Source organism: Schistocerca piceifrons, chromosome 1 (genome assembly GCF_021461385.2).
Source record: "Schistocerca piceifrons isolate TAMUIC-IGC-003096 chromosome 1, iqSchPice1.1, whole genome shotgun sequence".
Taxonomy (NCBI): Eukaryota; Metazoa; Arthropoda; class Insecta; order Orthoptera; family Acrididae; genus Schistocerca; species Schistocerca piceifrons.
In genome coordinates this window covers 1,061,320,236-1,061,337,205 of record NC_060138.1, presented here as the reverse complement: position 1 = coordinate 1,061,337,205, position 16,970 = coordinate 1,061,320,236, and the positions used below count along the sequence as shown (strand labels likewise).

Here is a 16,970-nt window from a genome sequence, read left to right as displayed (position 1 = left end):
TGCTGAAACGTTGCTGGAGAACTACACATTGACTCGGCTGTCAACCCGAGAAGATTTTATCATGAAGTATGCATTTTTTAATTTAAAGTCTGATGACAGCTGTGTATAACCAAAGCAGTTCATGCACCTCTGTTCATCAGAACCTGCTCATGCTGTAACTCATCAGGGACAAATTCATGATTCACTTGAATGCTTATTGAGCTTTGTTCATGATTGACATTGCATTTCATTTGTAATTTTAAGTCATGTTTACTGGCCACCAGAGTTTAAAAAAGAAAAAAAAATGCAAAATGCTGATTGAACAGATCACAGATATAGTGCTGATCCATAGTGTCCAATAGGCATAGTATTTCAGCAATAACATTGGAGCAATAATCAAGTGCACTGATGAACTGAGTCCCTGAAGGTGCACAGTCACCTTATGTCCCCTCCCACCATAAACTACCCCCTCCGCAGTCTGTGCCTGAGAGCACGCATTGTGACAAACTTTTGCAAAACTGAATGATGCTTGCTGAATTTTTGTAATGGATTAGCAAGAATTTCAGTACTCAGTTTCAATTTCTTTTGAAACTGATGATTCTTCTTTGAACATTGATTAAAGCATAAACTTTGTAAAGATTGAATGTTTGTTATCACAGCTATGATATGATACAGACAAATGTTGGAGTTAGCATTGAAACTCAGGGTAGAACAACTCATCAACAGTTTCTTTTGCTCAGGAGAAAAGTCATCAACATTTTTCAGCCTTTTACCAGAATTAGATATTGGTCAGCTTGAAGCACTTATGCGCTTCTTGAATCCCTCAGATTTTCAAAGCAACAATACAAAGTCACAGGCAAAATTAAGAATTGATTACATGTTTTAATGGTCAGTTACTTTTACTTTATGTAAGACACTTCAAGAAAATATAAAAATTACAGAATAACCCCAATTTTTCACTCTTCATTCGAGGTAGACTGAGTTTGTGAATGAATATTACTACTGCTTTCTCAATATAGTGTGATCTTAGAGCATGATACTCCAAAGTAGAAATTTGAATTACAAACTGTGTTGGATAGTTGCAGATCTTCAGGAAAAAATAATGATTGAAATGCATTATTTTTTAAAGAAAAGAATCACCTTTAAAATCATGGTCCAGATGTTCTTTTGAGATACAATGGTTTAAAATTCACTTAGGTTTGCCCCACATCTTTTATGCCAACTTCAGTCCATACATACCAAAACCTATAATTCCAAAATCACAAAACATGCAAATTTTATAGACAAACTTCAAGAAAACTAGGTCACATAAGTAGTGCTTCCTAAACTAACTACGTGAAGAGAACCTGGGAAAAACTTTGTCATTACAATATTCATTGACAACTCTGAATGCTGCAGGGAGCAAAAGTAGTGCATCAAATTATATGAAACTTACAAAATGTGGACAATGGAAATTTTCAAACCACTTTGCCAAGTTTTACAGTTTTATCACAATTGATCACTGACATATACTACTTCAAAGTTGGACAAAATGTTTAAAATGTCACCATGACATTATCTCACCTTTCACTTAATGTACTCCTCAAGACAAAGTATTGGAAATTGTATTCTAGAAATTTGAATGTCTTACTTTGACTATTTTGCAAAGCTGCCCACAAAAACTGAATAAATTTTATGCTGGTCAAGTGAGGACTATCTCCAAAACTATATCACTTGACATGAATCACCCAATGAGGTCTTCATATGCAGTAGGGTAGTTGGCATGGCAAATGAATGAAGGATGATGTACAAGATATACAATATGTTGTTGGAGATTTTCCCAGTGAGTATGTAGTTTGAATTTCTTTGAATCTGTGTATTTAACTGAAAGAAACTGGGTGCTGTGCACAAAAGGTAATGAAAAACTTTTTTTTTTCATGTTCTAGAAAATAAGCAAATATGCTGAAAAATTGGGGGGAAATTAATTATGTTTATTATGAAAACACTCATGTACTAATTGTCAGAGTGCAAGTGATTCAAAAGAAATTGTTAATTTTATAAATATCCATAGGCATCAAAATTTAATATGTAACTTTTCCATTAGTGTTTCATTGCCTACATATACAAATTGTTTTTGTCACTTGGTTACACATTTTGCGTAATCAATTTTATTGTTTTCACTATATCTTAAAGGGCTTATTCAATTCTGAATATCTGTTTGAATTCCAAAGTTCATGACTATGAGTGAAAATATCAAACAATTTTTTAATGTGTAAATGTTCAGTCTTTGAATTTTAGATATAGCCATGTGCTCAATTTTATATATGTGTTGGGTACGAGTCAAGACTGGGAAGGAGGTGACAGAACACAGGGGGTGAAACTGTTGGATGGAGGGTGTAGGGACAGTATTTTGCCAAAGGTTGAGGCCGGGATAATTAGGGGAGTGAAGAAAGAATGTGTTGTAAGGATGAGTCCCATCTGTGCAGTTCAGAAAAGCTGCTGGCAGAGGGGAGGATCCATATGGCTCATTTAGTGAAGCAGTTACTGAAATTAAGCATGTTATGTTCACCTGTGTGTTGTGTCACAAGGTGGTCTACTTTGGTCTTGGCCACATTTTAGCAGTGGCCATTCTCCTGGTGGACAGCTGGTTGGCAGTCATAGCAGTATAAAAAGCTGTGCAATGTCTGAGTGATTAATTATGCCTGTCTGCGACTTAGTACGTTATGTTTATGGTAAGCAGCAATCTATCTTTTTCTACATTGTTGATATTCCTACCTGGAGTTTCCATAATCATATTTTACATAATGTTGTCTGCTAGTCCTCCACCCTAACAAACAAATACACTCCTGGAAATGGAAAAAAGAACACATTGACACCGGTGTGTCAGACCCACCATACTTGCTCCGGACACTGCGAGAGGGCTGTACAAGCAATGATCACACGCACGGCACAGCGGACACACCAGGAACCGCGGTGTTGGCCGTCGAATGGCGCTAGCTGCGCAGCATTTGTGCACCGCCGCCGTCAGTGTCAGCCAGTTTGCCGTGGCATACGGAGCTCCATCGCAGTCTTTAACACTGGTAGCATGCCGCAACAGCGTGGACGTGAACCGTATGTGCAGTTGACGGACTTTGAGCGAGGGCGTATAGTGGGCATGCGGGAGGCCGGGTGGACGTACCGCCGAATTGCTCAACATGTGGGGCGTGAGGTCTCCACAGTACATCAATGTTGTCGCCAGTGGTCGGCGGAAGGTGCACGTGCCCGTCGACCTGGGACCGGACCGCAGCGACGCACGGATGCACGCCAAGACCGTAGGATCCTACGCAGTGCCGTAGGGGACCGCACCGCCACTTCCCAGCAAATTAGGGACACTGTTGCTCCTGGGGTATCGGTGAGGACCATTCGCAACCGTCTCCATGAAGCTGGGCTACGGTCCCGCACACCGTTAGGCCGCCTTCCGCTCACGCCCCAACATCGTGCAGCCCGCCTCCAGTGGTGTCGCGACAGGCGTGAGTGGAGGTACAAATGGAGACGTGTCGTCTTCAGCGATGAGAGTCGCTTCTGCCTTGGTGCCAATGATGGTCGTATGCGTGTTTGGCGCCGTGCAGGTGAGCGCCACAATCAGGACTGCATACGACCGAGGCACACAGGGCCAACACCCGGCATCATGGTGTGGGGAGCGATCTCCTACACTGGCCGTACACCACTGGTGATCGTCGAGGGGACACTGAATAGTGCACGGTACATCCAAACCGTCATCGAACCCATCGTTCTACCATTCCTAGACCGGCAAGGGAACTTGCTGTTCCAACAGGACAATGCACGTCTGCATGTATCCCGTGCCCCCCAACGTGCTCTAGAGGGTGTAAGTCAACTACCCTGGCCAGCAAGATCTCCGGATCTGTCCCCCACTGAGCATGTTTGGGACTGGATGAAGCGTCGTCTCACGCGGTCTGCACGTCCAGCACGAACGCTGGTCCAACTGAGGCGCCAGGTGGAAATGGCATGGCAAGCCGTTCCACAGGACTACATCCAGCATCTCTACGATCGTCTCCATGGGAGAATAGCAGCCTGCATTGCTGCGAAATGTGGATATACACTGTACTAGTGCCGACATTGTGCATGCTCTGTTGCCTGTGTCTATGTGCCTGTGGTTCTGTCAGTGTGATCATGTGATGTATCTGACCCCAGGAATGTGTCAATCAAGTTTCCCCTTCCTGGGACAATGAATTCACGGTGTTCTTATTTCAATTTCCAGGAGTGTATGTGGTATGAAGAGAAACCAAACGACACCTCTCTCTTTGTGAAGGAAAAGAAGTTAGGACTTATGCTGAGTACTAAAATATTTTTCTGTTAATTCACAACACAGTGTAAAAACTGCCATCTCACATGGACAATTTACATGTATAAACAAAAATACAGTTTTGTGAAAAAGAACTTCAAGTGGTTATAACACAGGTTTTATTCAGAATGTGACTGAAACTTAAGTGGATAAAACAACTTTTCTGACACATCCACAAAAGATTTATTCATGAACAAATACTTGAAAAATTGTTTCTTGTAACATAATGGACTCTTTCTCATGTCTTATATGCATTTCATCTTATTTACAACTTCATTTTACTTTGTAATTATCTTCCTAGTGAAAGACTGTAGTGATTCGAAAATTTCTGTGTAAATTCTGGAACCACTCGGCCTTCTACCATCTCAAACACACGATTCTCTAGACACAGGTGTGGAATGGTAGAATCCTACCTACTGCGCATCACATGTTTGTGTGTGCAGGCTTAAAATCAGTTGTATGAAGAAAGTAGACATGGCGGTCGAATGGATCCGACAAGTATCTGTCGGGCAAGCCATAGAGGTTTTAGTGCGTGTGTAAAGAAGAGCCATGGAGTTTTTATGCCGCTCTGTGCTTATTATGTCATTGACTATTGTTAATTATAACAAGAACAGTTGAAAAAGTACTCTTATAAACTCTTGACTCAGCCTTGGTAGAGGCAAGACATTTTTTCAGTATCCTTTATCGAAAGTCATGGTGTCTAAGCAGACTTTCTTTCGAATGTAAATTATTTTGTTCGTAATGTTTGACAGCACAAGGTAGTTACAGAAAGTTGCATGTGTATGTTGAAAGTGTGAATTATGTTGTGCATGAAAGTCAAATACATTGTTAACTGGCGAAAAGGAAAGTTTGTATGTTTACTATTTTATAAGTAGAAAGAGGCTTAAAAGTTCCTGTAACTAGCGCTACCCAACGGAGTAGAAGTCAAGAGATTTTCCAGCAGCTGACTATCCCATAAAGAAGAGGGGTTGCAAAATTCCAAGTAAGTCTCTTCATAAAGAAGAGGGATGTGGTTTGGGGAAATAAATCAGTATAAACCACACCCACACTCACACTTTAAGTCATCAGAACGTTAGAAGACAACAATGTCATTTACTCCTTTTACTCTTAGACATTTAAAATTTGGATTACAAATTTTTATGTGTAATCTTTACAAATGACATTACCAATCAACAGTTACACAAAAATGTTATCTGGTTGAAAATTTATATTTTTTATTTAAATTTTCTTAAACTTTTCATGCAAAAATTAGTATTTCAAGAACAAATGTTTCCACTCATTTGATATTATCATGACAAAGGATTTTCCACATTCAAATGCTATCAAGAAAGTTCAAACAGCAATTTTTTTGTTTCCAGGGCTCTCGGGTGTCCAGCCGGATGCAATCGTTGAAGTCTCAAGATATTTCGGCGAATAACCTTTCTGCCATCATCAGGGGTTCTGATGGAATGGTCTGTCTGCTCATTGTCAGTGTTATTTATGTCTGTCAGTCGGGCTTTGATTCCCTGCGCTGACAGTCCAATTGCGGCTGCCGACAATCTGTTTGCGAGTGCTGACCCAGGTCCGCGCCCACCCTGGCATTGCGCCGGGTGGTGGAAGATGCAGAATCCCGTGGAGTGGCCTCTGCAGCCGTCATAGAAGGGTCTTGTGTCTGCTTGTGGCGTGACTCCTTGATGGAGTTAAGTAATGGTGCCATGTCTTGCTTAGTTGAAAACCTGTGTCTCAGTTTATGAGATTGTCTGTTACGCGAATTTCAATGGCCTCCTTGAAGATGCTGTCTCAGTAGAAACTGGTAGGGGCCAGTAGAGACCAACGTTCTGACCCCTACCAGTTTCTACTGCGACAACACCTTCAAGGAGGCCATTGAAATTCACGTAACGGACAATCTCATAAACCAAGACACAGGTTTTCAACTAAGCAAGACATGGCAACCATTACTTAACTCCGTCAAGGAGTCACGCCACAAGCGGACACAAGACCCTTCTACGACGGGCGCAGAGGACACTCCTCGGGATTCTGCATCTTCCACCACCTGGCACGACGCCGGGGTGGGCGCAGACCTGGGTCGGCGCACACAAATGGATTGTCGGCGGCTGCAATCGAAGCGTCGGTGCTCGCAAATGGAATGTCGGCGGCCGCAACCGGACGTTCAGCAGCCGCAATCGGACTGTCGGCACAGGGAATCGAAGCCTGACTGGCGGACATAAATAACACTGACAATGAGAAGATAGACCATTACATCAGAACCACATGATGACGGCGGAAAGGTTATTTGCTGAAATATCATGGGACTTCAACGATCGCATCCGGCTGGACAACTGAGAGCCCTGGAAGCAACACATACGTTGGGAAAGCCTCCGATCACAGCAGTTGTTTTTTCCAACAACTAATTTTCATGCATATATCAAAGTCACACAATCTTGTGCAGATTCTATGTCTGAGGGGGGATAGCTCATCAGAATCTTGAGCTGGTTGCTGGGGCACATATTTTTGGCATCAAGACAGTCACACTAATTTTGCAACCCTAGCAATAAACAGCATGTTAGGGTCTTTGGCATGTACCACTATGCAGTATCTTTGTTTTCATTATGGTTTGTGATATAATATGAAAATTAACAGTGTTTGTCACTCTATAGTGTGAATTGTTTATAAATTACCAATATGTGGATATGAGTTATAAAATTTCAGCCTTGTCTATTCAGCAAATCTGGACGGTTATCAAACTCCTGGACATTGATGCCATTAACAAGTTACGTACATGATTATACTTATATGTAAGGATACCTTTCTTAAAAATTATATACTTTCATTGCACATAAAATGGTTGACACTTGGAAGCAATACTACTTAAAATTAATATCTGCAATGTTGAAAATTATGAGAGGATCTTTATAAGTGCCTTAAACACTATGCCGTCTCGCACAATTTGTACACTTGAAGAATGGAAACATGTTACCTCAATCAGTGTGTCGTGGCATTCCAGTATCAACACAAAAATTTTATATCAACAAAAATAATCAATTGTATAAAAAATCTACTCACCATGCAGCAAAAGGAGGAAACACATGCATCAGTTATAGAAATATGGAAGATTTTGGAGCCAGGGACCCTTTCTTCTGAAAGATGGGTTGAAGGCATAGGAAGAGAGATGAAGGAAAAGACTGTTGAGGTTTACCAAATGGGCAGAGTTATGAAAAAGTTGCCCAAAACCATAGATCAGGGCAGACTTACCACATGGGATGAGAAGGAAAGACTGATTGTTGGGGACCACACCAGATGAGATTTGAAAACCTCAAAGCTAAAAGGTGGAAGATAGAGTAGTAAGCATGACAGAGATTACTGACAAAACACTGTGCAAGGGTTAATAAGAGCTGAAAGCTAAGTGCATTACATGTGATAGGTGATAGACAGGTGAGGTGGGGGGAGGGGGGTGGGTGGAGAGGTAGGGGAAGACAGGTCAGAAAATAAAAGACATAGAAAAATAAAAGGGACCAAAGAAGAGTAACAGTTACTGAAAAGAAATACTGAGACTGAAGAAATTAATGTAACAGTGGTGTTTACATAACAGCTGGTACATGACATGTTGTATTGCAGGTGGCTATCTGTCTGATAGCTATACCAACAACCAAAGGGAGCACCACTTGTGAAATGACACATGTTGTGTACCAGCTGTCATGTAAATACTGTTTAGCCTTCTACATTCGTATGACTACTACCAAGTTATCAGTTAGGATGGATGGGTATAGCCAGAGGGTGTACACTGGTAACACACAATATCCTGTTGCAGAGCAAGCTCTACAGTCATGACCTCAGTACCTGTGTAGTCTAGATCCTTCCCCCTGACACCAGTTTCTCAGAACACCATAGGTGGGAACTGGCATTAAAATGTCTTTGGATTCTCACCAACCAGCTGGCCTAAACTTACATTAATTTATTTTGTCTCAGCATTTCTTTTCAGAAACAATTCCTTTCCTTCAGTCCCTTTTAGTTTTCTGTATCTTTTATTTTCTGACCTTTCCCCACCCTCCACCACACTGTCTACCACATATAAAGAACTTAGCTTTCTGCTCTTATTAACTCTTGCCAATGTTTTTGTAAGTTATCTTCACTTGATTATTACCCCATCTTCCACCTTTATGCTCTCAGGTATTCCCCATCAACCAGTTTTATCTTTTCATCCCATCTGGTAAGTCTGCACTGAACTGGGGTTTTGGTGACACTCTACATTTCCTAAGCCACACCAGTCACTTTTGTTCATTCCTCTTCATTCCTTTCAACCCTTCTGCCAGATTAGATTAGATTAATATTAGTTCCATGGATCATGAATATGATATTTCGTAATGATGTGGAACGAGTCAAATTTTCCAATACATGACATAATTAAGTTAATTTAACAACATACTTAAGTTAATATAACAACTTTTTTATTTTTTGTGTTTTTTATTTTTTTATTTTATTTTTTTAATTTTTTTATAATTTTTTGTCTTTTTTCTTAATTTATATCTAAAAATTCCTCTATGGAGTAGAAGGAGTTGTCATTCAGAAATTCTTTTAATTTCTTCTTAAATACTTGTTGGTTATCTGTCAGACTTTTGATACTATTTGGTAAGTGACCAAAGACTTTAGTGGTAGTATAATTCACCCCTTTCTGTGCCAAAGTTAGATTTAATCTTGAAAAGTGAAGATCATCCTTTCTCCTAGTATAGTAGTTATGCACACTGCTATTACTTTTGAATTGGGTTTGGTTGTTAATAACAAATTTCATAAGAGAGTATATATACTGAGAAGCTACTGTGAATATCCCTAGATCCTTAAGTAAATGTCTGCAGGGTGATTTTGGGTGGACTCCAGCTATTATTCTGATTACACGCTTTTGTGCAATAAATACTTTGCCCCTCAGTGATAAATTACCCCAAAATATGATGCCATATGAAAGGAATGAGTGAAAATAGGCGTAGTAAGCTAATTTAGTAAGATGTTTATCACCAAAATTTGCAATGACCCTTATTGCATAAGTAGCTGAACTCAAACGTTTCAGCAGGTCATCAATGTGTTTCTTCCAATTTAATCTCTCATCAATGGACACACCTAAAAATTTGGAATATTCTACCTTAGCTATATGCTTCTGATTAAGGTCTATATTTATTAATGGCGTCATACCATTCACTGTACGGAACTGTATGTACTGTGTCTTATCAAAATTCAGTGAGAGTCCGTTTATGAGGAACCACTTAGTAATTTTCTGAAAGACAGTATTGACAATTTCATCAGTTAATTCTTGTTTGTCAGGTGTGATTACTATACTTGTATCATCAGCAAAGAGAACTAACTTTGCCTCTTCATGAATATAGAATGGCAAGTCATTAATATATAATAAGAACAACAAAGGACCCAAGACTGACCCTTGTGGAACCCCATTCTTGATAGTTCCCCTGTTTGAGGAATGTGCTGATCTTTGCATGTTATGAGAACTGCTTATTTCAACTTTCTGCACTCTTCCAGTTAGGTACGAATTAAACCATTTGTGCACTGTCCCACTCATGCCACAATACTTGAGCTTGTCTAGCAGAATTTCATGATTTACACAATCAAAAGCCTTTGAGAGATCACAAAAAATCCCAATGGGTGGTGTTCAGTTATTCAGATCATTCAAAATTTGATTGGTGAAAGCATATATGGCATTTTCTGTTGAAAAACCTTTCTGGAAACCAAACTGACATTTTGTTAGTACTTCACTTTTACAGATATGTGAAGCTATTCTTGAATACATTACTTTCTCAAAGATTTTGGACAGAGCTGTTAGAAGGGAGATTGGACGGTAATTGTTGACATCAGATCTATCCCCCTTTTTATGCAAAGGTATAACAATAGCATATTTCAGTCTATCAGGGAAAATGCCCTGTTCCAGAGAGCTATTACACAGGTGGCTGAGAATCTTACTTATCTGTTGAGAACAAGCTTTTAGTATTTTGCTGGAAATGCCATCAATTCCATGTGAGTTTTTGCTTTTAAGCAAGTTTATTATTTTCCTAATTTCAGAGGGAGAAGTGGGTGAGATTTCAATTGTATCAAATTGCATAGGTATGGCCTCTTCCATTAACAGCCTAGCATCTTCTAATGAACACCTGGATCCTACTATATCCACAACATTTAGAAAATGATTATTAAAAATATTTTCAACTTCTGACTTTTTGTTCGTAAAGTGTTCATTCAATTTGATGGTGATACTGTCTTCCTGTGCTCTTGGTTGACCTGTTTCTCTTTTAATAATATTCCAAATTGTTTTAATTTTATTATCAGAGTTGCTGATTTCAGACATGATACACATACTTCTGGATTTTTTAATAACTTTTCTTAATATAACACAGTAGTCTTTATAATGTTTGATAGTTTCTGGGTCACTACTCTTTCTTGCTGTCAGATACATTTCCCTTTTCCGGTTACAAGATATTTTTATACCCTTAGTAAGCCATGGTTTGTTACAAGGTTTCTTATGAGTATATTTAAGTATTTTCTTGGGGAAGCAGTTTTCAAATGCATTTACAAAAATGTCATGAAATAAATTATATTTTAAATTGGCATCAGGTTCATGGTACACCTCATCCCAGTCTAACTGCTGTAGGCTTTCCCTGAAATTTGCAATTGTTAAATCGTTGGCTGAACGTACTAATTTGGAGGACTGTTTAGTATTGCTGAATGGAGCTATGTCATATATTGTAACTAGCTGTGCACCATGATCAGAAAGACCATTCTCAACAGGCTGAGCATTTATCTGGTTAAACTTATCTTGGTCTATAAAGAAGTTATCTATCAGTGAGCTGCTATCCTTTACCACCCGAGTAGGCAAATCAATAATGGGTGTCAAACTGAAAGAACCGAGTAATACTTCAAGGTCATTTTTCCTATTACCCTCTTTCAGAGAATCTACATTGAAGTCCCCACAAATAATAATTTGCTTCCCCCTGTCTGACAGATAGCACAACAAGGAGTCCAAATTTTTCAGAAATAGATGAAAATTTCCTGATGGGGACCTATATACAGTTACAATTATAAAAGAAGAAGGAACCACTAGCTCAGAAAGCTGGAACATTTCCATAAAGTGTTTTCTCCTGTTGTCAATCAGTGAGTAGATTTTTTATCCATCCAATTATACATTAAAACAAAAATTTTGGAATATAAAAGTTTGCTTTTAGCATTTAATGACATTATCTGCAAAGGACACTGTCAGTTAAAACCCACTTAAAGTGAGTAAGCTCTTGTCTCTTAGTTTGAACGTTAGACAAAGTTGAAAACAACCTACTGATATTTCATACAACCTAGTTAAATTAAAGAAACTTACCTACCTTGAATCTTGGAAGTGAATCGACCATGTTGATGGATCTTGTCAAGAATCCAATATAGACAATAATCATAAGCCATTAATATTAATATTTTTATCGCTATGTGAATCACAAATGATACAGATCTAGTAAGCCTCAGCTTCTCGCTGCCACTCAGACGTAGAGAAACCATCTGTAACAATTCACAACTTACAGTATTCTGATGTTACTTCTTATAATTAATGCTGTTTTGCTATTTCTTTTTGTGCTCTCTCTATGTCCCCCCCCCCCCCCCCCCTCAGTGACTACTATTGTTACAACTATTGCCCATCTCTGGAATCTAACATCAGCAGCACCCAATCTCAGACTTTTTCAACCTGGAAAATATGTTAGGACATGAAACTTCCTGGCAGATTAAAACTGTGTGCCGGATCGAGACTCAAACTCGGGACCTTTGCCTCTCGCGGGCAAGTGCTCTACCATCTGAGCTACCAAAGTACGACTCACGCCCGGTCCTCACAGCTTTACTTCTGCCAGTATCTCGTCTCCTACCTTCCAAACTTTACAGAAGCTCTCCTGCGAACCTTGCAGAACTAGCACTCCTGAAAGAAAGGATATTGCGGAGACATGGCTTAGCCACAGCCTGGGGGATGTTTCCAGAATGAGATTTTCAATCTGCAGCGGAGTGTGCGCTGATATGAAACTTGCTGCCAGATTAAAACTGTGTGCCCGACCGAGACTCGAACTCGGGACCTTTGCCTTTCACGGGCAAGTTCTCTACCATCTGAGCTACCAAAGCATGACTCACGCCCGGTCTTCACAGCTTTACTTCTGCCAGTATCTCGTCTCCTACCTTCCAAACATTACAGAAGCTCTCCTGCGAACCTTGCAGAACTAGCACTCCTGAAAGAAAGGATATTGCGAAGACATGGCTTAGCCACAGCCTGGGGAATGTTTCCAGAATGAGATTTTCACTCTGCAGCGGAGAGCGCGCTGATATGAAACTTCCTGGCAGATTAAAACTGTGTGCCCGACCGAGACTCGAACTTGGGACCTTTGCCTTTCGCGGGCAAGTGCTCTACCATCTGAGCTACCGAAGCACAACTCACGCCCGGTCCACACAGCTTTACTTCTGCCACTATCTCGTCTCCTACCTGCAAAGTAAAGCTGTGAGGACCGGGCGTGAGTCGTGCTTCGGTAGCTCAGATGGTAGAGCACTTGCCCGCGGATATCAATTATACAACTAGTGTGCTTCATGTATTGAAACCTACTGAATATTTCGTAATTCACTTTAAAACATATTAAGGTTATGCAAGCATCTCTTACAATTGTTCCAGAGCGGGAGAGTCCTTTTGAGGAGCCTTAGGCCCTCAACTCTTCATTAATAATCTTACAGTATCCATGTCACACAGCACTGTCCACATAACATTAGTTGGAACAATAATTGTCATTTTACATTTTCCTGATCTATTTTAGGAATCTAAAAATTATCCCCTCATATTCTGAGGCACATAGATGACAATTAAGGCACATTTCAACAAATGTATTAAAATCTTCTCCTTGATAGTGTAACAAATTAATGTCTGATCAAGCATGGTATGTTGGCAGCAAGCTCACTTTCTGACAGTCTTTTTGTTCTGTTTATCTGCGACTCGGCATCTAGACCTACATCTACATCTACATCTACATCTATACCCTGCAAACTACTGTGTAGTGCATGGCAGAGGGTTGTCCCATTGTACCAGTTATTAAGGTTTCTTCCTGTTCCACATGTATGCAGTGTGGGAAGAAAGGTTGTTTCAATGCCTTTGTGCATGAAGTAATGATTCTAATCTTATCCTCATGATCCCTCTGTGAGCAATACATGAGGGATTGTAGTATATCCCTAGAGTAATCATTTAAAACCGGTTCTTGATATTTTGTTAATACATATGTATTTTATTTTATTTACACGTCAAGTTCCGTAGGACCAAATTGAGGAGCAAATCTCCAACGTCATGGAATGTATCAGTACATGAGATTACAACATACAAGCAATAACAGATAAAAATAAATGTTCATGAAACTGAAAAAAGTCAGTCCATAAGTTTAAGTAAACACTATCAGCAATACAATAAGAATCAGCTTACTTTTTCAAGAAACTCCTCGACAGAATAGAAGGAGTGACGCATGAGGAAACTCTTCAGTTCCAATTTGAAAGCGTGTGGATTATTGCTAAGATTTTTCAATTCGAGTGGCAGCTTATTGAAAATGGATGCAGCAGTATACTGCACACCTTTTTGCACAAGAGTTAAGGAAGTCCGATCCAAATGCAGGTTTCATTTCTGCCGAGTATTAACCAAGTGAAAGCTGCTTTTGTTCTACATGATATTCTTATCCCACTAGTCAGCCACCCGGGATGCCCATTACTGCTAGTAGCCTGTTTAAAATGTTCTAATGGAAAGCAACTCTCAAAGAGCACGAGAAATGTGTTATGGAAAGCATTGTATTTATCATCTGTGATATCGGCACTATAAACATCCTGCCACTCTTGTTCCTTGACAAGGTTTAAAAAACTCTCTATTACTGTTGGATTAACTTTCCTACATAGTCTGTAATTAAATGTGACTTTGTTTGAATACTAAAACCTTTTAGTGTTAAAATTTGGGCATCATGGTCTGAAAGACCATTCACCCTTTCACTAACAGAATGCCCATCCAGTAATGAAGAATGAATAAAAATATTGTCTACGGCTCTGCTACTGTTCCCCTACACCCTTGTTGGAGAAAACATAGTCTTCATCAGATCATATGAATTTATGAGATCTACCAACATCCTTTTTCTTGCACCATCATACACAAAATTTATATTGAAGTCTCCACATATAACTAATTTCTGGTACTGCCAACAAAGTGAGTCAAGAATCCTTTCTAGCTTGAGCAGAAATGCTCTGAAGTCAGAGTTAGGGGACCTATAAACAACAGCAATAGAAAGTTTAGTTTCACTAAATTCAACTGCCCCTGCGCAACATTCAAATATCTGTTCAGTGCAGTGCTGTAATACGCCTATGGACTCAAATGGAATACTGTTTTTTACATACATAACCACTCCTCCATCCAGCAAGGAGATCCTTGAAAAACAGCCAGATAATCTCCATTGTTTGAAATCACAATGTTGCAAATATTGAAGATTGGAACTTCCTTCCTGGAGGACATACCATTGTCCTTCTAAACAAGAATGGACACTTGGTCTAAAAGAAGTAAAAAACAAGTGGTTGTAGTCTTACCTGTAAAACAGGGAGCAGAAGATAGAGATAGTTCACACATCTGCTCATGATAAATTTCTAGTGAAACAATTGTTGGACAAGAAACATATAAACATGGTTGTTCTGCAGAGTAGTGTATTGGGTCTAAATCTGTTCTTAATATATAGCAATGACTTTCCAGTTAGTACAAGACACAGAGAAAAAGTTCTCTTGACTGATGACAGCAACATCATAGTTACTGACAAAACACTGGAACTCCCTTTTAGAGAAAGCAAAGAAACTCTCAAGGATGTTTATGTTTGGGCAGTGTGCATTAGGAAAACAAACAGTATCCACTTCAGCATAAAGAGGGAATACAGTTCTGTTGGATCACACATAAGTGATACATTGATAGATGGCCTAACAAGCAGAAGGTGTTTAGGGATTAAAATTGAAACTCACACACATGATCACTGTCTGTGGCTGCCAAGACCAGACTGTGAGTAACTGCACATGATGGGAGAAGCAATCTCAGCTTGCAAGATTGCTCCTTTCAGAACACTTTTTGGTCGAAAGCTTATTTACTTAGCAGCCTATTTATTGAGTCAATCTGTGACTAAACTTTTCCACTATATGGTGAGCAGAGATCTACCTTATTCATAATATTGTCACTATATATATCCTCCACTGGAACTATTACTTGGCACTGATTTTCTTGTTCTTCTTGTTTTCCCTGCACTTCCTCTTTATTTATGGGGGTGGCTTCTCTCTTGTGTCCATGTTTTTAACTTTCAAATTCGTTCCTGTTGTGTTCTTGGGAATTAAGTTATGTTTGCTGGTTTTCTGGCTGTATGTAGTCCGTGTCATTGTAACTGCCGTCTGTGTCATGTCTGCTGTGCAGTGAGCTACGTTAATTTAAGTATTAACTGTATTTTTCTTACTTGTCACTTCTTCCGTGTTCTTTTGCTTTTAGGAAGCTTTAATTGTCGAGTGCTAGTAACAGTGTTCCATAGATTTCGTGTTTGTTTTGAATACAGTCAGAGAGAGTCCCTTTAGTCAGCCATAGTGCCAGTAGTGTTAGTGTTTGTTTTGAATACAGTCCAGAGACAGGTAGTGTTATTTTCATTGTTTTCTACAAGAAGTGTCTAGTAACCACAGTTTAGTCAACTATCAGCCGCCTTTAGTGAATTAGCAGTCTAGTTAAAAGTTGATTAACTCTCTACAGTAAATTGATTTCTTAGGATGGATAGGATGTGTGACTGTTGTGTATGGACGCAGGAGGAGCTGGCCACTGTTCGAGAACAGCTGAACATGTTGATGGCCGTGGTCAGCCGTCTTCAGGCTGCTGCCTCGGAGTGTAGCAGCAGTGGGGAGTCTGGTGCGTCGCATGGTACACCCCAGGTGTTACATGCTTCACGCACTGTCCCTGCTGTCGAGACATCATTGCGGGTACCGGGAGCGGTTGGGCCACCCTCTCCCCAAGGGGAGTGGCGGATTCAGCAGCGTTTGCGGCACACGAGGCGGAGTGTCAACGTGGAGGCTGACCGTGTGGCATTGTCCACTCTGCCTGTGAGTGGACATGTAGCCGCTCCTTCAGCAAGGTCCGAGCAGGCACACGGGGGGAGGGGTTTATTAGTGATTGGGAGCTCCAACGTTAGGCGGGTGATTGAGCCCCTAAGGGAAATACCGGAAAGGTCGGGGAAGAAGGCCAGTGTTCACTCTGTCTGCTTGCTGGGGGGTCTCACCCTGGATGTGGAGGAGGCCCTGCCAGCAGTGTTAGAGAGCACTGGGTGCACCCAACTGCAAATTGTTGCTCATATTGGCACCAATGACTCCTGCCGTCTGGGTTCAGAGGTCATCCTCAGTTCATACAGGCGGTTGGCGGAGTTGGTGAAGGCGGAAAGCCTTGCTCGCGGGATGGAATCTGAGCTAACTATTTGTAGTATTGTTCCCAGAGCCGATCGTGGTCCTCTGGTTTGGAGCCGAGTGAAGGCTTAAACCAGAGGCTCAGACATTTCTGTGGAGATCTGGGGTGCAAATTTCTCGACCTCCGCTATCGGGTGGAGAAATGTAGGGTTCCCCTGAATAGGTCAGGCAGGCACTACACGCAGGAAGTGGCTACAAGGGT

At 40.4% G+C, this 16,970-nt stretch overlaps 1 protein-coding gene across 1 annotated transcript in view; it reads right to left on the bottom strand.

Annotated features, from left to right (window-relative positions):
• Positions 1-16,970, bottom strand: part of LOC124777570 (DC-STAMP domain-containing protein 2) — a 254,458-nt gene that overhangs the window by 66,473 nt on the left and 171,015 nt on the right. The window contains exon 9 of the mRNA XM_047253029.1: positions 11,644-11,812. Within this exon, the coding sequence (XP_047108985.1) occupies positions 11,644-11,812 (169 nt within the window). The remainder of the gene's footprint in view (positions 1-11,643; positions 11,813-16,970) is intronic.